Source organism: Podarcis raffonei, chromosome 8, assembly GCF_027172205.1.
Source record: "Podarcis raffonei isolate rPodRaf1 chromosome 8, rPodRaf1.pri, whole genome shotgun sequence".
In the NCBI taxonomy this organism is placed as follows: Eukaryota; Metazoa; Chordata; class Lepidosauria; order Squamata; family Lacertidae; genus Podarcis; species Podarcis raffonei.
The window spans coordinates 35,913,414-35,939,067 of NC_070609.1; the positions used below are offsets into that span (position 1 = coordinate 35,913,414).

The 25,654-nt window shown below is 46.4% G+C and overlaps 1 protein-coding gene across 1 annotated transcript; it reads right to left on the bottom strand.

Moving 5' to 3' along the window:
• Window positions 1-17,320, bottom strand: PLLP (plasmolipin). The gene is made up of 4 exons (XM_053399223.1): window positions 17,011-17,320; window positions 5,545-5,718; window positions 2,687-2,809; window positions 1-1,097 (listed from the first exon to the last, which is right to left on the bottom strand). The coding sequence occupies exons 1-4, from the start codon at window positions 17,146-17,148 to the stop codon at window positions 978-980; spliced, it is 555 nt and encodes a 184-aa protein (XP_053255198.1). The 5' UTR covers window positions 17,149-17,320; the 3' UTR covers window positions 1-977.
• Window positions 17,321-25,654: the final 8,334 nt, after the last annotated feature.

Consider the following 25,654-nt stretch of genomic DNA (forward strand, 5'->3'; position numbering starts at 1 on the left):
AAAGATTTATTTACTTTATTTAAAACAAAACATTTTTTTAGAAATAAAATACCTGTGGTCTTGTACCAGAAGCATCCTTGCTACTATGGAACACGCTGGGTTAATAATTATACATTATTTACATAATGGCTGCAAGTGGCTGGCATAAAGGGAGGCTGCTGGGTTTGCTTTTTTAGTGGGTTTAGTTTTTGGTGAGACGTGCTGGCTTGGCCGTCCCTGGAGATGGGCATCCTCTGGGCTGCTTCACAGGAGCGTGTCCATCCCTTGATGACAGTGTGGCTCAGTGGACCATCTTCCCACTTCAGAGCACTTTGATGTCACTTTGAACCTGATGCTTGCTCAGTGTAGTCAGTTGACACATTCAGCTGCCGGTCATCAAGTGACGGCAAATACCTGTGCGCACCAGGCTTGCGGAGTGTCAAATCGCCAGCACAAATCTGACCCTGCAACTTTGAATGGTCACCACATGCAGTGGCCTTTAGCAATAAGATCACATGCAGCCAAGGTACGGAAAGGCAGGTTCCCCCTTAATTTTGACCACTTGATTTCTGTTTGTACAGGGCAGTCCCTGCAGAAGCATTGGGTCAAAAGTGGCATGAGATGCTGAGATTACTAAATGGGGTGTTACCTGTGCTGCCTCACTGCAAGCCACGAGTCGTGTGTGTGTGAGAGAGAGAGAACCAGCCCTTGGGTTGTCTCTTGCTGGCTTTGCTCCATTGATTCAGCTGGCCCTTGACCAGTCTGAGGGTACTAATTAGTGCATAGGGTGGGGTGGGGTGCTTTAACCAGCTATAGATGGCGTTAAAAACACATACAGCATACTTGGCATAGGCCATGCTAAAGCTGGGACTGGGAATAGCATTCAGAGTACTAGGTCTGGAAAGGAAAAGGGCAGAGGGAAGACACCAAACACCCAAAGGCCCCAGTAGCCACTGTCACCCAGTCAAGTTGTGTTGATTAAAAATGGCCCACAGTTTTCAGGCGTGATTAGAAATGGTTGCTTGGCTGGTTGCTGTGTTACTCCCATATCCCCTCCAGGCTCGAATGCTGAGGCAGGCACTGACCCCGTAGCCAATCATCACCAGGCAAGCAAAAAACTGCAAAAGACAGGAGACGGGGGCATTAGTGTCCCAGGAGCTTAGGTGAATAAGTTGTAGGTCCATCCTGGGTCCCAAGTCATCGTATGATGATTAGATTGTGAATGTGCAAGCAAAGATTGCAGTGGTGGTTGTTTCTACTGAGTCAGTAGAAACAACCACCTCTGAGTGGTGGTTGTTTCTACTGAAAACAGCTTCAGTAGGAAAATGCTGATGAACACAACATTATCTGTGAAGATCTCCACTGCCTGCAGTAGAGACAATCTTCTGCTTAAAATCTCAATTAAAAGTAGCTTGCCTCTTCTGGCAGCTAGAGTAGCAGTTTTAAAGGGAGAGATGGGAACTGGTCTTGTGCACAAATCTGCTGGGCATTTATTGGATCATATGGACAAAGGCCAAATGCAGAAGCTGAGTTTCAGCACTGAAGCCTTTCAAAACATCCACTCTGGTGGCTGTTAATAACATAAGAAAAAGTAGCTTCCAGCCAAGGACTATGTCAATACTCAGCACAACATTCAAGAACTCCACGGCCTTGAGTTCTTAAAATAGGGAGTAAGTGAGATGCAAAGAAGGATCTCCCTCTGAACTGTTGAAACCTCAGTCCTAAATTGATTTAACATGTCCATTTCAGTCTGCAGTAAAGGTAAAGGGACCCCTGACCATTAGGTCCAGTCGTGGCCGACTCTGGGGTTGCGGCGCTCATCTCGCTTTATTGGCCGAGGGAGCCGGTGTACAGCTTCCAGGTCATGTGGCCAGCATGACTAAGCCCCTTCTGGTGAACCAGAGCAGCAGTGGATTTCAGTAAAAGCATAGTACAAAATGATAACCTGGAAATTGAGGGTGGTGTGTCAGCATGCCCTTGCCTAGCCGAAACTGGTTAACACAGCATTACACATCACCCGTCATGCTGGTGGCTGGCACTGGACTAAGGAGCTGAGTTACTCCAGGAAGGAGGACAGAACACATTATGTAGTTTCAGCTGGATTCCCAGCTACTGAATGTTACCTCATTGCTGGCACTGCAAGCTCTGGATGAGTACACAAAATGATGTACTAGCAAGCTAGCACCACATATTTACAGATGGCATTGCAGGGGGTGGGGGGGCTGAGTACTGTGGGGGCAATCGGGGTCATATAACTATGTAGGTATGGTAAAAGAAAAGGGGGGCTCAGAGTCATCAGGAGGCTCCCTTCATATTCTGATAGGCAGGGATAGGTGAAACTGTCAGTTTTGGGTTCTCTCAGATTCTCACTTTCCCCCTCATTCAGTTCCCCACATTTTCACACCATTGTGTTCTTTTAAACAAAAAGTCCTCATGAAAACAAAACATTTTAGTGCAACTTTTCTGTAAGTTACACATTTTTCTATGCAGTTCCATGTTTTTGGCAAAGCAGTTTTTTTGTATGTTGTTTTCACCAATGTGTGCACTCTTAGGCACCCTTTACCTTAGCATATGCATGTCTGTGCACTCAACTTCGCTGGATTGTGAAATTCAGCAAACCGCGTATTTCAGATGACGGCGTTTCTTGCCCCTCCCCGCCCCCCAGCAACAAGTGCAACGGGGATGCAAGTGCAAAGGGTTAACTCACCGACGCAGAGGCTCTTCTGTTGTAGTCTGGTGAGTGCGGCCAGGAGTACGGCTCAACAGAAGCAGCGCTTGTGATGAAAGCTGTTGCATACAAGACGGACGCAGCAACATTGAATACCACTAGCTGGAAGAAAAAGAAGACAGTGTTGGAGGATATTTCATGAGGTCTAAAGGCGAAGACCTACAGAACATTGGGGAAGGGCTGCAACTCAATGAAAAGCATCTCCCTATGTTCCTAACATTCTTGACAATTCTCACAGCAGATTGTTCAATTGCAGGTGACCTGGATGCCATGACCTGCCTTATGAATACAAGCTGAATCTTGCTCTTGCCTCTCGCCCTCATGCTTCAGGTGGGGACTGACTGCATCTTTATAATGTGTGCTTTTTCCTTGTATCTTACAAAAAGAAACTCCGCACGAACATTTTAAATAAGTTGCAAAGCTGCTACAGGAACTGAAGTGTGTATGATCTCACAGGTGTTAGCCAATAAGATGCCCATTTTCTCCCCCGCACGAGGTTGTTCCGGGAGATGAAAATGGGCATGTGTTTCCAATCGCCTCTCCCACACCCAGTCTTCCTCCTAAGCAGCCAGGTGCATGAGTTTGCTGCCATGGCACTGCCCTCAGCGTTCCTCCAGGAATGAAGAGATTTTACTTGTAGCTTCCTTTGCTCAAGGAGAATGCAAACAAACTAGCACACTGGTGAAAATTCTGGGATACAAATCCACAGAGATTGGATACAATAGTTTTGCTTATCCTAGTGAAAAGGATTCTGAGGATTGTTCTGATTCAGATATATAACACTAGGCGAATAATAGGGTTTATAGAGTGAAGAAGACAGATGTAATATCTATTGGGTAAAGATAGATGTAATAATTTTAGTTATGGGTTGGAAGCCGCTTTACTGTGTTCGGTTACAAACCTGGAGCTAGACCATTGGCCCATCTAGATTCTAGACCATTCATCTTTACTGTGAATGGCAGCAGCTTTCCTTAGGATCGGGTAGAGACTTTTCTCCATCACCTGCTTCTTGATTCTTTTATGTGAAAATGGAAATTGAGCCTGGGTCTCCTGCATGCAATGTGTGTGTTTCACCAATGAGCTATAGCATATTCCCTGTACAGCAATCATACATTTTTTTTCAAGCTCTAGAAAAAAAATCTTCTGGTTATGCAATTTTGCAGCAGAAGTCAAATGTCATCAGTACTGAATGGCTAGCACCTGCGACCTCACGAATGCACATTCCCCTGAACAGTTCTGTCTTTTTTAAAAAAGCAAACAAACCAACTTTCCTTTTTTTTAAAAAACAAGGTGAATAATGGTTCTTTAACCATGGTAATTAAATTTAATTTTAGAAAAGACAAGCAGTCCACTTGAAGCACTGTCAGACAAGCAAGAGTAGCCTCCAATTTGCTGGTATGCACCATTCAAACTGTGAAGCTAGAAGCAGTCAACATGTTGCACCAGCCTTAATATTTATGTCTGGCTTCATCGTAGATGAAAAAAGCACATGCAATTCTCTGTAAGTGAGCTGTGTGGAGGGGACCGTTTCGTGGATCTGTTCCTGATTGATAAAGGTCACTTAGACTAGGATGTTCTGTGGCCAAAACAAGTGCACACTTCGCTGATTTGCACAGGACCAACTGCAAGAGTCGCCCATTCAGTTTTGGAATTTTGGCAACAGTTTCTGCTTAGATGGCTGTAGGAATTCTAGTCATACTGGTTATGAAAGTGTAACAATGAGAGCACTGTTCCTTTCCTGTCTCTGCCTTCTGGACTGGCAGAATGGGGAGGTGGCACTTTGCTGTTCCACAGAAGAAGAGAAGGGACTTGCTGAACTGCTGCAGAAATGGAGACTGTTAACTGTTTCCTGCAGGACTCAACTAAGCTGATGTCCCTGGTGCCAGGGGTAATCACCTGCTGCTGTTAGAATGCTGCAAATTCTGCTTCACTTCCCTAAGGCCCATTTTGCATTTTTTTTTTTAAAAAACCCCCACAATACTTCTATTTAAACACAAGGTGAAATAAACCTATCGTTTAATTCTACTAGAACAGCTGGTCCTGTGAACATCAGAACCTATCCTGAGCAAAAAGGCTTATATGCCTTACAAATGCCTTTTCTCTTTCCTGCGAAAGCTGCATGAATTACAATCAGACATTAACAGCAGAAGAGAAGCACAAAGGCTGCTCTCTAAAGTATATGCTCCCTAAAGTTCATATGTTGGTAACCCTGAGGCTGGTTTACTGTGATGCACTCTATGGGGGTTGCCCTGGACGTTGCCTGAAAGCTCCAACTGGGGCAGCATGTGGCAGCCAGACTGCTGATGGGCGCACATAGCTGCCAACATGTGACACCCTGGTTAAGACAGTTGCACTGTCTACTACTGAGCCAGGTTTTAAGCCCTTGTGTCAATTTACAAGGCCATTTTTGCCCTTTACACGGCTTTCTGCCATTTTGATCGATTGATTTCCTGGCACCTCGTGTACACATGCTTGCGCATGAGCCAAATTGCATAAACGGAGAGTCGCCTATATACTGTTGCAAACTGCTTTGATTTTTTTAATGATGCGGCAGTGCATACATTAAAAAATAAATAAGTTGATAAATAGGGAGGTAGCTAGGCTTCCAGAACTTAACAGGAAAGGCCAGACATCCTGCCACCCCCCACTGCCTTCCTGGTGGTTTGATCTACAGTTCCCATCAGCCCTCAGGCAGGCACAGCTGAAAGCTGTAGTCCAAACCATCTGGAGGACAGTGCGGGGGAGAGGGCTTGGGGTGGGGTGTGCCAGAGCACCTGGGAGCTGTAGTTCAAAACAACTGAAGGGTCCCAGGCTGAAGAAGGGTATTGGGTACTCACCACAATAGGCCAAGGAATCATGTAGAGCTTCGCCTGAAGTTGGAAGAGGTACATCCCAAAAAGGATGACCGTTACCAGCCAGAAGAAGATAGCGACAAACATCACCCACCCGTAGGAAGGGTACGGTTGGTAATATGTGTCGGCAATGAGGGCCCACACCAGGCATCCCAGCACCTGCACAACAGAAAAAAAGGACATTGACAACTTCTGCTAGTGAAGGATATTTTGCGGAATTGGAGTTGGAAGGAACCCCAGGGGTCATCTAGTCCAACTATGCAATGCAGGAATCCCAGCTAAAGCTTCCATGATGGATGACCATCCAAGCTCAACTTAAAAACCTCCAGTGAAAGTCCACCAGCTTCTGAGGGAGTCCATTCCACTGCTGGACATCTTTTCCTGTCAGAAAGTGCCTCTTTAGTCAGAATCTCCTTTCTTGTCATTTGAATTCCTCAGTCCGGTTCCTACCTTCAGGAGCAGCAGAAAACAACTTGCTCCATCTTCCATGTGACAGCCCTTTAGATATTTGCAGAGAGCTATCATTTCACCTCTCCATCTCCTCCAGGCCCAACTCCCTAAACCATTCTACATAAATAAGGCTTGGTTTCCAGACTCTTGCTCATCCTAGTCATCGTCCTCTGCCCACCTTTCAGCTTGTCAATACACTTCTTAAACTGTGGTGCATGTCGTCTGAAAGAGGCAGTAGGTAAGCTCTAACCCCACCACACTACTTCACTCCCAAGGCAAAGAGGCATTGCTGCAATATGGTACATTTCCCTGTGGCACACAGTTCCACTGAATTTATTCCTAGTGACACAGATGTGCAGAATAAAGGCACCTGGCAACTTTGGCGCAAGCTCTTCATTCTCTCTCAATTGCCAATGCAATGTACTTCAGGCGCCTGCAAACCGCCTCATGGTGTCTGTGTCCATGGTTACATAGGCACACTCTTGGCTTCTGCTCAGTCACTGGAAGCAATGTTATACCTCCCTAGAGGCTTGTTGCCCATTGTCTCTTTCCTGGCTCTTGGGCCTAGTGGGGCACAGCTCCTGTCTGCTCCTGCTGCCGTCTTGGCTAAGTCATCCAGCCCCTTGGCTGCTGGGGAGTAAACAAGCAAGCAATTTTCTGCCCACAACGCACTTGAAACCATAGAAAAAAATTAAAAAACAAGAAGCAAAGATGCACAGTGAAAACGTTGCCATGAAAAAGATAAACAAGTAGAAAATGACTGCGCAGACTCCCAGCTTGCAGGGACTGGTTGGTTTCTGCACCCCCAAAGAGAACATCGAGTTCACCAGCTGGAGGCAAGTAGCTTAGAAAGTGGAGGCATCAGGTTAAGGAAGAGGACATCTCACATCATCTCCAAAGTATTAATATCCCTCTGACAGGAGGAGGTAGAGGAGGAGGAGAATGATGCAGTTAAAGCAGCTGGCCAGGGGCTTGATTTACCGCCGGTGACTCCACAAAAGTCTTTCATTGCTGGTGGCCATGAAAGAGGCGCTATGTGGCCAAAGAGACATTGTCTCCGGCATAAACACTCTGGCTCTCTCCTGTTGCTTCGGTCTGGACAATGCCTTCTCTTTCAGGCCTCCGCTTCCCTGCCTCCACAATAGCTATTAAGAAAAGAAATATATTGATGATGATGTTGCGGTTGGTACAGGAGGCAGAACGCACAGTTGAAATTCTGCTCTGGGCTTTACTAGAGGTGGCCCGCCACAAATTTGGCATGTAATTCACAGCAAGTGAGGGGAAGGGGGTTCTGTTTTCGAGGAGGGAGGAGAAAGGAGATAATTCCCATGGCAGCCAATTGCCTGCAGCAGCCTGACTGCCGCTGACTTCCGTCGTTAGTCCTGCTATATTAACTTTAGCAAAAAGATAAAGCTATTTTCAAATCCAGCTTGATAGTTATCAGATTGCCCATCAAGCACAGCCATGCACGATCCAGCACAAAAGGCTATTGAAAGGCTGGCACTGGCAAGGCACTCTGTAGGACCCACATCAGACTGACTGCAAACCAAAGTGTGGAGGAGAGGATGACAGGGGTGGTCTAGGGGTGGGCCAATACATCAACTTTGGTTTCTCTCAGCTTCTCCTTTTTTCAATCTGAAGTTTAGTTCTCCGTATCTCCATATCAATTTGTAAAAAAAGAAGAAGAAGACAGGATGAAAGTCCTCATGAAAATTCATCAACATCTTAGTGTAAATTTATCCTAATTTATTTGCAAGGCAATTTCCCATAATAAAATGTGTTATTTATAATATTGTCATTAATACATGCATGTTTGTGCACATTAAATGGCTGGAGAAATTCAGCCATTTCAAAATTCAGAGAAGTGTACATTTCAAAGGGTGACTATTTTAGTTCACACTTTGTTTTGAAAAGTAAAAAGTAGGCAAGTCTGCCTTTAAACAACAACACAATCAACTTTCTCCCCCATCTCTGGTTGGACGAAGCCCTGTTCAGCCCTGCAGGTTTGCAAACAAGTAGGAAAGTAATTGGTCTCTCACAGCCTTGCAGGCGGGGCGGTTACCAGAGGCAGTGGCAGCTGGGCTTTGAGACCCCTCAGGCATCCTCCTCTGTTGTGTGCATCATATCTACAAGCATTGTGCAGCAGCAGTAGAGGCTAATGCAATAAGAAGCTGCATCAATAGAAGTCTAGCATCCAGATCAAGGGAAGTATGTAATAGTACCACTCTATTCTGCCTTAGTCTGACCCTTGGTCAGTCCTGTGTCCATTTGTGGACTCCATGGTTTAAGAAGACTATTGACAAGCTGCAGTGTGCGCAGAGGAGGGTGACCAAGATGATACAGGTTCTGGAAATCAAGTCTTACGAGGAACAGTTTAAGGACTTGGGAATGTTCAGTCTGGAGAAGAGGAGAAATGATAGCCATCTTCAAATATCTGAAGGGCTGTCCCTGGGTAGATGGTGCAAGCTTGTTTTCCACTCCTCCTGAGGGGAGGACCTGAACTGATGGATTCGAGTAACAATAAAGAAGATTCTAACTAAACATTAGGAAGAACCTTCTGACAATAAAAGCTATTTGACAGTGGAACGGACTCCCTTGGAAGGTGGTGGACTCTCCATTCCCTGCAGGTTTTTAAACAGAAATTGGATGGTCAGGAATTCTTGAGCAGTGATTCCTGCATCTCAGGGGGTTTGGCTAGATTACTCAGGGGGTCCCTCATAACTATGATTCTATGAAGATTCGTACCCATAATACTATCAGGGTGGTCATAGGCTTTCAATAGTTTTTTACATACGGAAAAGTTTGGGGGCAGATGTACTGCATGTCCAGTTAGTGTATGCCCCTGAAACCCTCTAACTTTTTATACTATATGTTCTGGGTTGCCTGTTTTTTGTCTCACTTTCATTGCCCTCCAGTCCACACGGCAATAATGCAATGACATTGAGGAAGTGTCACAGAACATTTCCATTCACTGCCTCCTTCCCCACCCCCACCCCTCCTCTCTACCTACTGATCCAGCTCCCTTTGTTTCCTTCATGGATACATTCCAAAGAAGCAAAAAACAAAACAAAAAGCAAACAAATTGTGGGTAGGGCAGCTAATACCAGCCGTTTTCATTGTGCAGAGGAGAGGAGGATAGCTTGGGTGCCTGGTCAGCTGGGGAGGGCTTTGGGATATGAATATTTTTACAACTGTCACTTTGGGCAGAGATGGGTGAATCCCAGCTGTTTTCTCCCACCTTTGCCATGTCACTGTTTGCTGTTCTGTGCCATGCAGAGCTGGTCCTATCATTGAGCAGAGTGGAGCAACTGTCTCAGGTGTTCGGTTTGGTGCCACATAAAAAGGCACCCTTCTTAACTATAAAAAGCACTTAACTATTAAAGCACCCAGAAACTGCTCAGGAGAAGGGAAAATGAAATATAGCATGATAGAATTGATGTCATCTTTGGATTCCACCCCAAACACAGAAGGAACGAGTCAGACCAGTCTGTTAAGCGGCCCTAGCCTAGTCCATTAAGCATCTTTTTACATGACTAAAGAGTTGGCCCAGGACAGGTGTGTTGTCATAGAAATTACTGGCTAGTGATGCTTCCAGAAGAAGGGGCCAGACTTTCCTCCCTCACCTGCTTGGAGGCAATGTCATTCTGGGGTAGAAGAAGAGTAGGCCAGTCTTTTTATAATAATAATAATAATAATAATAATAATAATAATAATAATAATAATAATAATATCTTCATTGTCATTGCCCCCTCTCAGGGACAACGAAATTACTTGACTGCTCCATAAAAACACTAATTAAAACAATACAGTATAGTACAGCAAGGAAGATTAGATGACTTTCAAAGTCCAGGCTTCCCATTCAGGGCCGAGATCGCTCTGGAGAAGAAGCTGTTCTTAAGACGGCTTGTTCTTGTCTTCATCGTCCTGTATCTCCGTCCCGACGGCAGAAGCTCGAAGAGACAGTGACCAGGATGCGATGGACCTTTTACTATGTCCAGTGCCTTCGTATGGCACCTTGTGGCATAAATCTGCTCTAAGGTGGAGAGTGGGCAGCCAACAATGCTCTCTGCTGCCTTAACAACTCTGCACAACCCCATCCTGTCCTGGGTAGTACAGCTTCCGTACCACACACATAAGCCATAAGTGAGCACGCTCTCAATGGCACAGTGATAGAAGGCAAGCAGCAGTTTCTGCGGAAGATGGTTTCTAGTCTTGTCTGAAGCTGGGAAGACATGGGTGTGCGCTAGCACCTCTGAAGTCTCCCATTACTTGGAGAGTGGGGTGCATGTAACAATACGAATTAAGGACAGGGCAGGATAATGGAGCCTGCCTCTGCGGTGTGCAACCACAGCAAACCTAAGCTGAAAAACGTGTTCTTAAGCCCCTGGAGTTGTGTTTTTACCATACACATTGAACACACATGCTTAAAACAAAACAATGTGATATTGTGGAATATGATCAGAGAAATCTGAGAGACCAAATCCTCACTCAACTATGAAGGCTCACCTTCTTGAGATAGTTTGTCAGTCTTTGGTTTCTCTCTCTCTCACTCCTTAACCCCACAGAATTATTGTGAAAATAAAATGGGGATGAGAGAAACAGCCACATGCGCTCTCCTGAGTTCCTTGGAGGAAGAGGCAGCGGCAAAGGTAAACATGAAAGAACAATAGCTGAAGCTCCCATTAGGAGATAATGCAAGGGGCATCTGAAGGGACACAAACTTACCCCAGAGCCCCACTCCTCCCCCCACATGCCTCTAAGGGCCAACCTGGGTGGTATTTTTTTGAGGAAGCATGAAGTCAGAAGAAGTATCCTCCTCTATAGGTGCAGGCTGACCTTCACCTTGCCAGATCTACCTTATTCTTCACTAGGACCCTGAGGCCCAACAGCTGGGACCAGATGCAAAATCGTTGGGCTGCCGGCTGGGGTGTGGAAGTTGGGTGATTATTTGGAGTATTGAAGAGAAGATTGCAGGACAGTGGAAAAATACAGGCTAAGCTTCTTTTCCAAGCCACAGCTTCACCTAGGATAGAGGCTTTAACATGACAACAGGTGTTGACACCCCATCAAAGAGGAATTTTGGGTCTAGGCAGCATTAGTGCCAACTCCCTGGAACCCTGGGTGCCCGAGCACCCACCAAATTCTCCTGGGTGCCAGGCACTCAAATTTTGGTGCCAGGGCCATGCACACTGCATGGCACCCACGGCCCCAGACACCCACGATCACAGGGCCAAGTTGGCACTCCTGCTGGGCAGACAGAAGGTTGCCAGGGAAACCTGACAGGAAAGAGAGTGTCTTAAGCAAGGTGTGTTGGGAAAAAGAAGGGAGAGGCTGGCTGAAGGCTGGCTGGGAGATGCCCAGGTTTGACTCCAGGGTTGCACTGCTGTGAGGAACAAGCCCATCTTGAAATGACCATGCTTTAAGTTCTGGATTCTCTCCATGTAAGCTGAAGATGTAAATAAACTATATTTCTTAAAGCTATGACTGTCTCTGCTGCATCATTTCTACTAATCATGGGTGAATGCCTGGAACCCTGGGAAACTTGCTATTGCTCAGCAGAGAGTGGGGGTGGCACCCAACTTTTGTAACAATAGCTTTATTCACTCTTTTTAATATGTAAAGCCAAAAGCAGATGCTTTTGGTTCACACCTGATGTAACTTGTATTTTTTCCACATAAAAAGTTCAGTAAAATAATGGGATGGGGAATGGAACAGGCAGAAGATCCTTAACGAGCTACTCATGGAGCCTTATGAAACAGCACCCACAGTTTCAGCTCTTGTTAGAAACTGTTCTTCTCTGTCTGCTCAAACTCCTCATTAGCCCAGCCTGTGCTGCTTTCTGCAGAGCACTGACCTCAGACTCTGCTGCTGCTGCTGCTGCTGCAGGTGGGTTGCCAAGTCAGAAAATCATCCACAAAAGTTCTTTTGTCCGTCCCCAAGCTTCTGTGGTGGTGCCACCAGGGCAGGACTTGGGGGCAGAGGTCTGGGGCCCAAGTCAGCAGATCAAGCTGGGGGCAGGGGGGCAAAATGCAGAAGGGCAGATGCTCCACTTATTTCAAGAATGTGGCACAACACACATCACCATCTAAAATACCTCCCACCCCAGTAGGATCAGGAAGTCTAGAGCATGGAATTACATAACTGTACAAATATTGCACATTTCCAGTGACTGAACTGGGCAAAGCCCAGAGGCCCAGTTTGCAAATAATATGAAGCTAAACAATGACTTTTTGAATTATGGTGCTGGAGGAGACTCTTGAGAGTCCCATGGACTGCAAGAAGATCAAACCTATCCATTCTGAAGGAAATCAGCCCTGAGTGCTCACTGGAAGGACAGATCCTGAAGCTGAGGCTCCAATACTTTGGCCACCTCATGAGAAGAGAAGACTCCCTGGAAAAGACCCTGATGTTGGGAAAGATGGAGGGCACAAGGAGAAGGGGACGACAGAGGACAAGATGGCTGGACAGTGTTCTCGAAGCTACAAACATGAATCTGACCAAACTGCGGGAGGCAGTGGAAGACAGGAGTGCCTGGTGTGCTCTGGTCCATGGGGTCATGAAGAGTCGGACATGACTAAACAACTAAACAACAATAACAAACGATGACTAAGTGTGAAGACACAGGAGTGTGGGGACTTAGCAAAAATAATGCTGCTTCATTACCCCCACTCCACCCCTGCTGTTGTACCATGGTTTAGCATTACATCCCAACCCTGGTTCATGGTTCATCTCCCCCAGCCAAACCACAAGCAACAAGCCAAGAAGAAAACTTCCCCACAGATCATGGCTTGCATGCAGAGAGACACCAAAGCACCAGCCTGGGTTTGGACACAACACTAAGCCAAACCATGGCTCAGATCTAGTTAGCGCAGCAGGAGGAGGAAGAGCAAGGTGGATTACGAACAGCCCAGCAGGCGGTACAGGGCGTCAGCTTCCTCCTCCTCTGACTCAGTGCTGCCATTAACAAATTCAACAGGGAGGAGGCAGAGACCAAACCAGAATTAGTTGGCACCACCACTTACTAGCTCTGGCGCCACCTAGAATCATAGAATCATAGAGTTGGAAGAGACCCCAAGGGCCATCGAGTCCAACCCCCTGCCAAGCAGGAAACAGGAAACCTACTGTTGTCCTCCCACCCTTCGCCTCACCTTAGCTGCCACTGGGTTTGGCTTGGTGTTATTTCTGTAGGCTGTGATAATTACAAGAAAGGAGATTCTGAATCAACATTAGGAAGACCTTTCTGACTGTAAGAGCCATTTGACAAGGAAACTGACTCCCTCAGAAGGGGGCAGATACTCCTTCATTGGAGGTTTTTAAGCAGAGGTTGGGTGGCCATCTGTCAGGGATTATTGCGCTGTGATTCCTGCACTGCAGGGCGTAGGATTCGGTGACCCGTGGGGTCCCTTCCAATACTACAATTCTACAATTTCATGATTTCTCTCTGCTTCTGGAGAGACCTTTACACCAGGCAACTGCCCTTTTCCACTCAAGAGGTAGATGCCGCTATGCTGAAATCAAGTGAACCTTAGGTGCACACATATAACCGCACCTTTTAGCAGCCTGGAAGAAATGAACACACTCCTATTCTGTAGTCAAATTCATAGAATTGTAGAGTTGGAAGGGAGCCAGAGGGCCATCTAGTCGAACCCCCTGCAATCCAACTCAACAGGCATGTTTTACAACTCTCCAACCCAGCTGTGGACAATAGTTAATTTATTGAGGGGAAAGGAAAGAACAACCCCTTTATCCCCCTGACGTTTGCTATGACTGCGTGGCTAAACTGTGAAAAGAGCCCATTAAGGCTGAATCTCTCTACATCCACCTTTGCCTACCTGTGCTCTCCATCCCTTTGGGGCCACAGGCCCCATCAGCCCTGGTCAGGAGAGTTGGGCTCCAAAACATCTGGATGGGTGCCAGACTGGCAAAAACTGGTCTACACACACACACACACACACACACACACCAGAACTAATTTGTGAATCTCCTCTTGCAAATTTCAAGGCAATTTAAAATAATGCAAGGAAAACAACTAAAATAGGTTTTAAAGGAACACAACAACCCCCCCAACCATTAAAGGTAGGTTTAAAAACAATACAAAGACTAACATCATACACACTGCAGCTGGGACAAAAATGTCTCCAATTGTTCCCAGAGAGCACAAATAGCAGGAACTTCTTGTATCTTAGCCAGCAGCCATGCTGTTCCTCAAAAGAGAATGAGGCCAGGGGGTCCAGAGGTTGTACAGGACCACCTTAAGCACAGGAGGCAGAAGAAACAATTCTTCAAGGCTTCCCTTTTGCAAAAACAAACCACACCAAAACATCCTATCCAAGTCCTTTGCTCTCAGGCCATTTTGGAGGGTGATGAATACAGGCTTTGCCCCACCCCCATCACCTTCCAAGACATGGATGGATAGATTGTCTGTAGAAAACCCTACATGATCTGCACTGGAGGTATGTTGTGCTGTGTGGGTGGGTGGGTGGTTGGTTGATGATTTTATTATTTATACCCCGCCCATCTGGCTGGGTTTCCTGCCTGCCTACCTGCCCCCACCACCCCAATGAACCCCTCCTTTTCTGACACATATCTGTACCCTGTGAAGCTGGGGAAAGGGAGACAAATTCTACCCAGCAGCCTTCCCCAACCTGGTGCCCTCCAGATGCTTAGGATGGCAATTCTGACATTCTATTCATTTAGGAAATTTCTTAAATTGCTTCATACTAAAAAAAACCATCCTCAAAGGAATATACAAACAAAAGTTATATGCAATACATTCCTAACATGGGTGTAGCCAAAAGGAGGCAGGGAGGGGGAGCAGCCCTCCCTAAATCAATAAAAATAGCATAGCTAACTAAGGTTCTGCCCACTCCCCACAAAAATCCTGGCTACACCCATGAATCTTAGTCAGACACACTCTCATTGTGCTGTCCCCAGAAAAATGGTGGCCAGGATTCGGTTATTCTTCTGAGAAGACAGTTTGCAATTAAAATACGTCTTCCAAAGTGTCGTTGCCTGTTGAATATCCACCAGAAAGGAGTTCCATAACAAGGAAAAGGTACTTTGCACATTCTTAGAAACACTTCTTGCTTTACACGTCTGCTATGGCTGCAAATATTGGTCCAAAACATCAGGACAACACCAGTTAGAAAAACCTACTGTACATTTTTAGGGTGTGGGGTGGGTTGCCTCTTATGACACAAGTTTGGGGAAAAGTTTGTCCCTCTTCTGGAGTCATTCCCATTTGGGTACTCTGTGGGCCAGCCAGCCAGCCAGCCAGCCACAAACTTGGGGGGGAATTGAATAAACCCTCAGCCACCTTCTATCAGAACCAGAAGTCTCCTGAAAATGTGTAGAAGTTCCCTCTCCTGCCCCGCCTCCCCCAAACCCAGCTCTGGTATTCCAAAGCAGTGTTTGACCCACCCACAGCCCCCCAAACAATAGAGTCTGTGCTAGTTTTAATGAATCTTCTGTGTGTGGTTTTAGGAGAGGCTGGAGATGGTTTATTAGTGTGCACACACACAGAGAGTGCCAATGTGCATAGCACTTTACAAAGAAGGAGATACCCTGTTCCAAGGGGCTTACAGTAAATAGTTAGAAAACAGAAGCAATGGAATCATAGAACTGCAGAGTTAGAAGGGACCGCAAGGGTCATCTAGTCCAACCCCCTGCAATGCAGGAATCACGGGTGTCCTACTCTGTTCCTCTGTAAAGGTAAGAGCTGGCTTAGAGCCACAATCTGGAAATGTTTGCACACAAACAAGAGACCTGCGTGCACAACAGCTCTGAGCGCAGGTGTCTGCAAAGTCCCTTGTGAAATCAATGACTAGCATTGGAAGAAGGGAGCCCAGAAAATGAAATCATTTGGAAAGCCAACTTCCATAGAATTCAAAAAAGTCTGAGATGACGCTAGTATATGCGGAGCGGAAAGCTCTCCTCCATCTCTTGGCTGGGAACTTGGCAGGGATGTTATTGTTGCACAGGAGATAACTCCAGAATTCAGTTCTCCCACCTGTAGCCCAAAACTACGCAGGCGAAAAGGTATGCTGTACATACTTAGGAGCACTCGTTGCTTTTCTGGCCCAAAGTATTTTCACAGCAAGCGCCCAGACATTGATGTGGAAGCCCGTTACCCCCACTCACCCTCCAATTTTTGGCAGGTAAAATTATCTGCATTGGAGCAAGAACCAGTCCTACCTCCCTGGGGCACCCTGCACAGCCACCTGAAGGTGCTAGTCCCCGTTTTCAAGCCCTTTGCTGCTTGGTGCAACACAGAAGAGGGCAAAGCAAAGCAGCAAGCAGGTGCAATTGACGCTGCTTGCCCGACTTCATTCTGCATCTCGCTCTCATCCCTCCACGGTGCCCACGATTCTTCTGCCCTGGGGTCAACCCACAAACCCCCAGTTTCTCTTTTGCCTGGAGAGAGGGCTTCATCCTGCAGTCTTTTCCAGCCCTCCTTGGAATCCCAGAATCATAGGACATGGAAGGGACCCCCCCCCAAGGGTCATTACTCCAACCACCAGCAATGCATCACAGCCAAGGAATCCAGCCTCTGCTTAAAAACCACCTGCTGAGGACCTTCTGCATCCCAAGCAGCTGCTCTGCCGCTGAGCTAGCGCCAATTCCCCAACCCCTTATGCTGCAGGGGGGACAAACAGACAAGCGATCTGCCTTAAGGGAAGGTCCCACCCCGTCCTCATAATAGTGCGGTGGGGTAGCTCAACTGGACTTCTGGAAACTCTCTTTCGACGGTAAGGGTTGTTATCAGATGATTTCCCTCCTTTCAGAAGTGGGGAGCCAGTTCTGCCCCCCCCCCCGCTCCCGCCAACGAGCATGGGAAAGGGAGCCTAGCCTGACGCGCCTGGCCGCTAAGGAGCCGCTAGGCTAGGACGGCACTCTGCACGCGCTCCGAGACACCCTCTTCTCGCAAGACGCCTCTCTCAGCCGCAGGACCGGGGAGGAGGGATGGGAAAAGGAAGGAGCTTGGGGCGGGGGTCGACTCACGATTTCCACGATCATCAGGACCCCGAAGAGGGAGCGGAGGAATTCGAGGTCCACCGAGGAGGAGCGCAGCAGCCCGCCGCCCTGAGCCCCGGCGGGGGTGCTGGTCCGGGTGCTGACTTTGGCCGGGAGCTCGGGCATCCTGAGGCTGCGGTCGGCGCCCCCCGGAGGGGGATCGGGCCACGAGAGGGGCCGGCGGAGCGGGGAGCCGGGCTGCTGCTGCTGGGGCTGCCTCGGAACGCTGGTCCCGGTGCCTCGAAGGCGCGTCCGCCGAGCACAAGCAGCAGGAGGCGGCGGCAGGCAGGGCAGGGCAGGGCCGCCGCCGCCGAGAGCCCAAGCCCCCGGAGGGCGAGCCCAGCCGCCGCCAGGCAGCCGGCTTAACCCTTTCCCGCCCTCGGGTTGCCACCTTCCTGGAACAAGCCCTGCGCCGCAGCTTTGGAGACCGCAGCTTTCTCAGCAGGGGATTCTTTCCTTGGCATCAGGACTCGTAGAATCATTGAATTGCACAGCTGGAAGGGACCCCCAAAAGTCATCTAGTCCAACCCCCTGCAGCGCAGGAAACACAGCTAAAGTATCCCAGGCAGACAGGAGTGTAACTTGGCCCCGCGACCGTGGGTCCCATGCAGTGTGCATGGCCCTGGCACCAAAGTTTGTGGGTGCCCGGCCCCTTCATGCAGAATTTTGTGGCCCCAAGAAGTTGGCCCCCATGCTGGCAGATGGCCTTCCAACCACCTCCGTTAAAATTTTTCCAATGAATCACAGAATTATTGTCTAATTGTAGAGTTGGAAGGCCCAACTCAACACAGGAGTCCCCTTTTCTTTCTCTCACACCTGCCGAGGACCTTTGCTATGTGCCACTCCTCAAAAGTCTCCCTTCTCCTCCTGACATAGCAAAGTGGGGCCGGGAGGAAGCTGAGTCCCCAGAGATCCTTACTCAGGAGGAAACAGCTTTAACTGCGTGGGCCTTACTCCTGGACGACAAATTATGTTAATTATTGACATAGCAAGCTGCACTGTACTGTATCCAACTGTGTCCATCTAGGTCAGTATTGTCAACACTGATTGGCAGCAGCTGTCCAGGGCTTCAGGCAAGGGACATTTCCAGCCTTACCTGGAGATGTTGCCCAGGATCAAACCTGAGACCTTCTGCATGCAAGGCAGATGTTCTAACCACTGAACTACCTAGCCTCCCAAGGATGACTGCTCCTTCATTCTTTTTGATAATGAATTTCATCTTAGTGGAATATTCATGTATTTGTGTTGGTTTTCAATCCAGCCTACTCTGCCTGCAGAAAGGGCATGAAAGGAGCATAGAAATGCACATGCCTCACCTTTGACCTTTTCCCTGCTTCTGAAGAACCACCTGCCACATGAGCAAGGAAGGATGGAACCCTAAGCACACCTTCTGCAGAACATGTCCTGCTGAACTCAGATTTACTGAAGAAACATCTAGAGTTGGGTGTAGCTACGGTAAACTTTTCCAGCCTGGGGGCTGCATCCCACTGCTCAAGCCCTCCAGTCAAGTTCCTTTGTAAGGCAATGATCTTAGCTGGCCACTTCAGTGTCCTCATCAACATCCCAAAAGAATAAGCCAGGCTGCAAGAGCTACAACCAAGTACTGGTGCTTTCCAGGCTAATGTATGGGCCTTCCCACCCCCACCCCTAGCTGTTGGGTAAGAGAACAATAGCCAGAGGTTGTGTATGAGCTGAGCTGGAAGCAGGCTGGCAGCTGGAGACAGAGACATGCTTGCTCTGTGCTGCATCCAAAGATGAGACTAATGGAGATGCAAGATCTGTTGGGGTGTTCATGCTGTGAGCCCCGCTATCTTGTGCTCAGGTTGTGTAAAGTAAAGGTAAAGGGACCCCTGACCATTAGGTCCAGTCGTGACCGACTCTGGGGTTGTGGCGCTCATCTCACTTTATTGGCCGAGGGAGCTGGTGTACAGCTTCTGAGTCATGTGGCCAGCATCACTAAGCCGCTTCTGGCAAACCAGAGCAGCGCACGGAAACGCCGTTTACCTTCCCGCCTATTTATCTACTTGCACTTTGACGTGCTTTCGAACTGCTAGGTTGGCAGGAGCAGGGACTAAGCAACGGGAGCTCACCCAGTCACGGGGATTCGAGCTGCCGACCTTCTGATCAGCAAGTCCTAGGCTCTGTGGTTTAACCCACAGCACCACCCGCGTCCCTATTCAGGTTGTGTATATGTGTAAATAAAACCATATAGCCTAAAGCAGGGACCTTTAAAGCCCTAAACGGCCTCGGTCCAGTATATCTGAAGAAGCGTCTCCTCCCCCATCATTCTGCCCGGACACTGAGGTCCAGCTCCGAGGGCCTTCTGGCGGTTCCCTCACTGCGAGAGGCCAAGTTACAGGGAACCAGGCAGAGGGCCTTCTCGGTAGTGGCGCCCGCCCTGTGGAACGCCCTCCCATCAGATGTCAAAGCAATAAACATCTACCTGACATTAAGAAGACATCTGAAGGCAGCCCTGTTCAGGGAAGTTTTTAATATGTGATATTTTAGTGTATCTTTCATCTTTGTTGGAAGCCGCCCAGAGTGGCTGGGGAAACCCAGCCAGATGGGCGGGGTACAAATAATAAATTATTATTATTATTATTATTATTATTATTATTATTATTATTATCAGCAAACTTTTTCAGCAGGGGGCCGGTCCACTGTCCCTCAGACCTTGGGGGGCGGGGCGGACTATATTTTGGGGAAAAAATTGAATGGATTCCTATGCCCCACAAATAACCCAGAGATGCATTTTAAATAAAATGACGCATTAATCTAAAACAATAACAAAATGATTTGGACTCCTTGACAGGTTTTGAATAAATATCCACAAATTTATTAGTAGAATATATGACAGATAAGGCAATGATATGTACAATTTTACAACATGCAGAGAATAATATGTGCAAACAAATCAGAGAGGGGAGCTGAGGGAAGTCCTTAGTGGGCAGGAGAGGGAGGGATGGAGGGAGATAAAAAAGGGGGGAATGTAATTGGTTATATTGATTGATAATTTGTTCTGTTAAAATTGTTTAATAAAAATATACTTTAAAAAAATAAAAGGACACATTCTACTCATGTAAAAACACGCTGATTCCCGGACTGTCCATGGGCCAGATTTAGAAGGCGATTGGGCCAGATCCAGCCCCCGGGCCTTTGTTTGCCTACCCATGTCCTAAAGATACTATAGCCTCTACCAACCTTTATTCTAAGGAAAGCAAACTCTGGTCAAGCAGTGGAACCTCTGGATTTTCTCAGCACTTGGAGATTGGGGTGGTGAGTGTCATAGTCTCATTGCTGAGCAACAACATGCAGAGCTCAGTGGAGTGGAAGACCAGCCAACCAGAAGAGTCTCTGAGGTGTACTTACCTGGAGGCAGAGTCAGCATCTAAAGTCAGAGTCAGGCAAACAGCAATCCATGTGGTCAGGGAATCCAATGATCAAGGCTCACGAGGAGCAGGAAGTAGCACAGCAGAGCCAGGAACTACAAGCTTGGCTTCCCACATCTGACTACTGCTGGAAGCTCTGCTTAAGAAACCCGAAGCCAGCTGATTCTCATCAGACCTTCTCCGTGTCCTTGAAGGCTGATCAGCTGCAGTTGGAGTCATTCCACCGTCTCCACCTGACTCCTTTTTTTAAAAAAATAATATTTTATTAGGTTTTAACAAGAAAAAAGGTTACAGAATCAACAAAGAAAGAAAGATAAACATAGGAAAAAACACCAGTATAATAAGAAAAATAATAATAAACACCAGAATAATAAGAAAAGACACCAGAAAAGTACAAAAACCAAACATTCAACACCAAAAACAAAAAGAAAAAAGAAAAAAAAGTTAAAAATCCCTCCTTTCAATTTCTACCCTTCTTTTACTTATTTTCCTGACTTCCTCTCACCTCCCTCTTTGTATTCCATTTAAAAATTTATTCAGCAAATTCATACCCTCTTATCTTACCCTTAATTATGCATCCCCATATAATATTACTTCATCTTTTCATTTATGGTCAAACCATTCTTGCAGTTTCTTATTTCACCTTATTACTCAAACCACTTCATTTTGCATTAATTTCATAAATTTTATCTTTTAACCTTTCTGCTAAAGCCAATCACTTCCTTTCCAACATCTCTTAAAATTTCATTAGTGTTACACTAATTCCATAAATATAAATTCATTACAAAAGACATTTCTCATTCTAGGTTTATCCAACGTCCTTTTTCCTGGTTCCGGGTAATGTCAGTCCTTATGTCATTATATCCTCCTCAGTCAGGTGTCCTAATATCTGAGGCTCTCAGGTCACTTCCAAGCCCCTTCTGCAGGTTTTCTTGTTTCTGTTTATAGTTGCATACCTCCTTGTTCCCTGTTGGGTTCTTTCGCATTTTCTTCTCTTTCTCTTTGGGGAGCCAATCACTGGGGAGTTCCATACAGTAGTATTCTTCATTTCCTTTTATCCAATTGTCACATTCCCCGGTGTTGCACTCCCCAGTGTTTAGTTTATAATCCCAAGAGTGGTTGTTCCAAGAAAGATCTTCCACTTGTTTCACAGTCCCACCAGAGGTAGGAATTTTCTTAAATCCAGAATTCAACCAGTGTCCTCCAAGTTCCATCTCCCAATGTTGCAACCCTTGGTCATGTAGGACTTGAAGTCTCTGTGTCTTTTGAGGTGCATTCACAACCTCTTCCATCTTTCTCTGCCCTTGCACTTGCCCTGTTGAACCAGTTTCCTGGATAGATTGTTGTGCAGTTTCTATAACTGCGTTTCCCATTGGCAACTCTTTGTTGACTGCAGCTGTTATATAGTCCATCTTTTGATTCATCAAAGACACTTTCTCATCCAGCTGTCGCAGCACATCATGTATTTTGTCTAGGGCAGATAAAACTTTTTCTCTAGTAATTTCTGTCAAGGTCAGGGAGCTGGTCCCACGGTCTGATTTTCCCAGTTACTATGTTCTCTTTATAAATTGAAACAGACACACTGGTAGACTTCCTCTAGGGGGTGTAGTTACTTTTTAACATCCATTTTTAAAATGTATCCAACAAGGAAGAAAGAAAAAGTTACTTTCGATTTTTAAATATTTTGTTTCCTTTCAATATAAAACAAACCAGGCAGAAAGCAGCGCTGGAATTATTTTTCCCCTTTTCCAATTCTATCTGACAATATTTCCATATTCAAATTGCAAGCATCACCGACAGTTTCTTTCCTGTCATTCCGTCCCCAGGTTAAGGACAATGGAGACTTATTTTCTTAACTCACTCTCTGCAGGATTAGAAAGTCAAGTTTTCCCCCCCCTTTTCCTCCTGCTGTCTGGGGGGATTTGATGTTCAAAAATGCAGGAATTTTCAAGCTTTCAATTTATCCGGCTTTTAGCTTATAAAATCTTTGCTTTGATGTTTATACAAGGAACGGGAGGCGGACTTCCTGTTTGCGCCTTCCCGTCTCGGGTCAAATTCAAAGGTATATTTTTAATCCAAAAGTTTCAATTATCCTACTCACAGGTTGTTGTTTAAAGTCCGAATTGTCACAGGAAAAAGGACAGCGCTCTCCGACATCAGCTGTGCAGCTTCACTCCGCAGAAGTAGCGATTGACTCTCAGCACCGCGCCAGCCCCCGTCTCACTCCGGAGCCCTTTGTGGGGTTCCTTTGCCAAACGGGGGGGGGGCACAAAAGGTGCCCGCTGAGTCCCACGGCCGCAGGCTTCTTCCGCCTGCGGTTTTCAAAGGGTCCTCGCTTCGCTGCAGCGGTAGGACCCGATTTCTGCGGAGCTGTCTCCCTCTGAGTCAGAGGGAATCCGCCATTGTCGGAGGTGCCGCCTCCGGAAGTCTGGTAAAGCTGACTCCTGGCCCATGGCAGCAAGTAACAATATCTGCCAGAGGGGAGCCACAGGGATTATTTTATTCCATCATGTGAGCTGCTGTGCTTTTTGTGGTTGGACAAGGAAAATTATGTGACCTTACGTGTTTCTCTATTTGCATTGGCTGCCCAGGAAATTAAGAGCCAAAGTTGTGGATGTCTTTTTTTCTGTGGTTATGGCTTACAAATAAAATTGTTACTACTTCTACTTTGAGACAGGTTCCCATAAATGGTGGGTGGGGTGTCATCCTTATAGCAGAGTCTATCCCTCCCACTCATAAGGAAGCTGGCTTGTGCCAGCCCTCAAATCTCAAAGCAGACCTGGAAAGTACGCACGGACACTCTGCCCAGGGAACACAGAAACCATGGGAGTTTCATGCTGGAGACAAATAATTTTCAACAGAGCAGAAAATGGCCTGAGAAACACACCACTCTGTCCGGCATGCACAAACATTTCCTTTGTCCCAGGTTGCCTCTGATCAAAGGGGTTTGGCAGATCTCAGAAAATTATGCAACCCCCACTCCTTAAAAAGTACTACAGAGCCTTTTCTGATGATAGACTGCACTAGTCTGATGCGCTCTAGAGCAGGCATCCCCAAACTCGGCCCTCCAGATGTTTTGGGACTACAAGTCCCATCATCCCTGACCACTGGTCCTGTTAGCTAGGGATGGTGGGAGTTGTAGTCCCAAAACATCTGGAGGGCTGAGTTTGGGGTGTCTGTTCTAGAGGTTTTGGGGTACCCAGTCCCAGTCAGCTTAGCACCATGTTGGGGAAGGCTCCTGTTGACCCTTGCCTTTCCCTTTGTCGAAATATATTTAAAAAATTTAAAAATTGTCCAGTAGCACCTCAGAGACCAATTAAGTTTGCTCTTGGTATAAGCTTTTGTGTGCATGCACACTTCTTCAGATTCCTTCAGATACTTTCCCTTTGTGACAGAGTTGGGGTGTGGTCCAAGCCCCCAGCAAATGCTGTAGTGTGTGATTGTAATGGTTAGAGTGTCTGACTATGGTCTGGTAGAGACCAGGGTTCAAATCTCCCCATTTGGCCATGAAGCTCACTGGGTGACCTTGCAGGCAGTCGCTCCCTCTCTGCCTAACCTACCTCACAGGGTTGTTGTGGAGATTAAATGATGAGGGGGAGAAGAACCATTTATGTCACCTCCTTGGGCTATAAATACAGTACAGTAAATAAAACTAGGGGAGCAGATAATACCCAACTTGGCCATTCCTGGAATGCTGGATTTGCACCAGGCTCACAATGGTTTCAAATCCACCCTGGGGGGCAGAGGAGATCTGTGACTAGATGATTTTATTGTTGTTATTATTATAATTTGAAAGTATTTATTATTTTATTAATTTATTAAAATACCACTCCAGCCATACATTAATTAATTAATTAAAATACTTACAACCTTAGCCCTATATTAAACTGATATTGGGGCAGGATATGAGATTACATTTGAAATTAATAAAACAAACAAATGAAAAGCAGATAAAATAGTTAATATGTGCCAGTACAGTGCAGTGGTTAGCCTAGGACCGGAGAGACCAGGGTTCAAATCCTGACTCAGCTATGGAGCTCACTGGGTGACCTTGGTCAGTCACTGCCTTTCAGTCTTATAGGGTTGTTATGAGGATATTAAACATTATTTTATTTCAACAACTAGAATAACATTAATAATAATTTATGCGGCACCATTTTCATAAGTCCCAAGGCAATTGACAAATTGACAATAAAAGCAACTAAAAATTGTGGGATGAGGATATACATGTAAATGCAATAGAAGAAGAAGAAGAAGAAGAAGAAGAAGAAGAAGAAGAAGAAGAAGAAGAAGAATCTAAACGAAATTGCTGACTTTGTATACACAGGGCAGTGACATCTTCCAGCTACCAGCTGATTGGTGATGGATATTTGTCTGACTTGATCTGCCAATTCTGCTGGGTTAGTTTAGCCGGTAGAATATGAGACTCTTAGTCTCAGTGTTCTAGGTTCGAGTCCAACGTTGGGCAGAAGTCTCCTGCAGTGCAGAGGGTTGAACTAAATGACCCTCGTTGTTCCTTCCAACTCTACAATTCTGTGCATCTATGATCAGATCCCATCAGTAGCCTTGCTGCGTTTCTTTTACTCAGTGCCTTCCACTAGGGGGCAGACTTCTGCTTCCACCCACTGTTTGCTGCAGTGCTCACAACAACCCTGTGAAATAAGTCGAAATTATTATTGGTGTTTAAAGTATTGAACAAGTTCGGATCTGCATTCCTGATGGAGGGTCTGTCCCTATACCAGACAGCTTGGGATTGATGCGGGCGGTCACTACTTTCAATTCCACACCCTTTTAAAACATGGAGAGTGATGGAGGCTTTAAAAGATGCGCGCTAAGAGGAATCAGAGATTCAGGAATTCTGCATCAAGAGTTCTTTGCAAAATAATATTGCACCCCTACATATTTCTTCGCAAAATAACATTGCACTCCTACAATTATCTGCACAAAAGTCGGAAGTGGTCAAAGACAAATAGCTCCCTTCCTGTGTTCCTGTTCCAGGAATTTTAAAGTCTCTGTGTTAGAATTCAGATCGAGGGGACGTTTACACAGGGCAGTGGTAATTCAGAGTCAAAGAGCACCTCCTGTTTGGAGAACAGTTAAGCATGGCTCCACGCTGCTGAATCTCCGTTGTGATTTACTTAAGACAGACTTTGTTTGCATGGACAACGAGGTTAAATAATTTAAGTAATACAGTAGTATTAAAATGATTTTTTAAAAGGAAAAAATAAAATATTGGAGCTCTT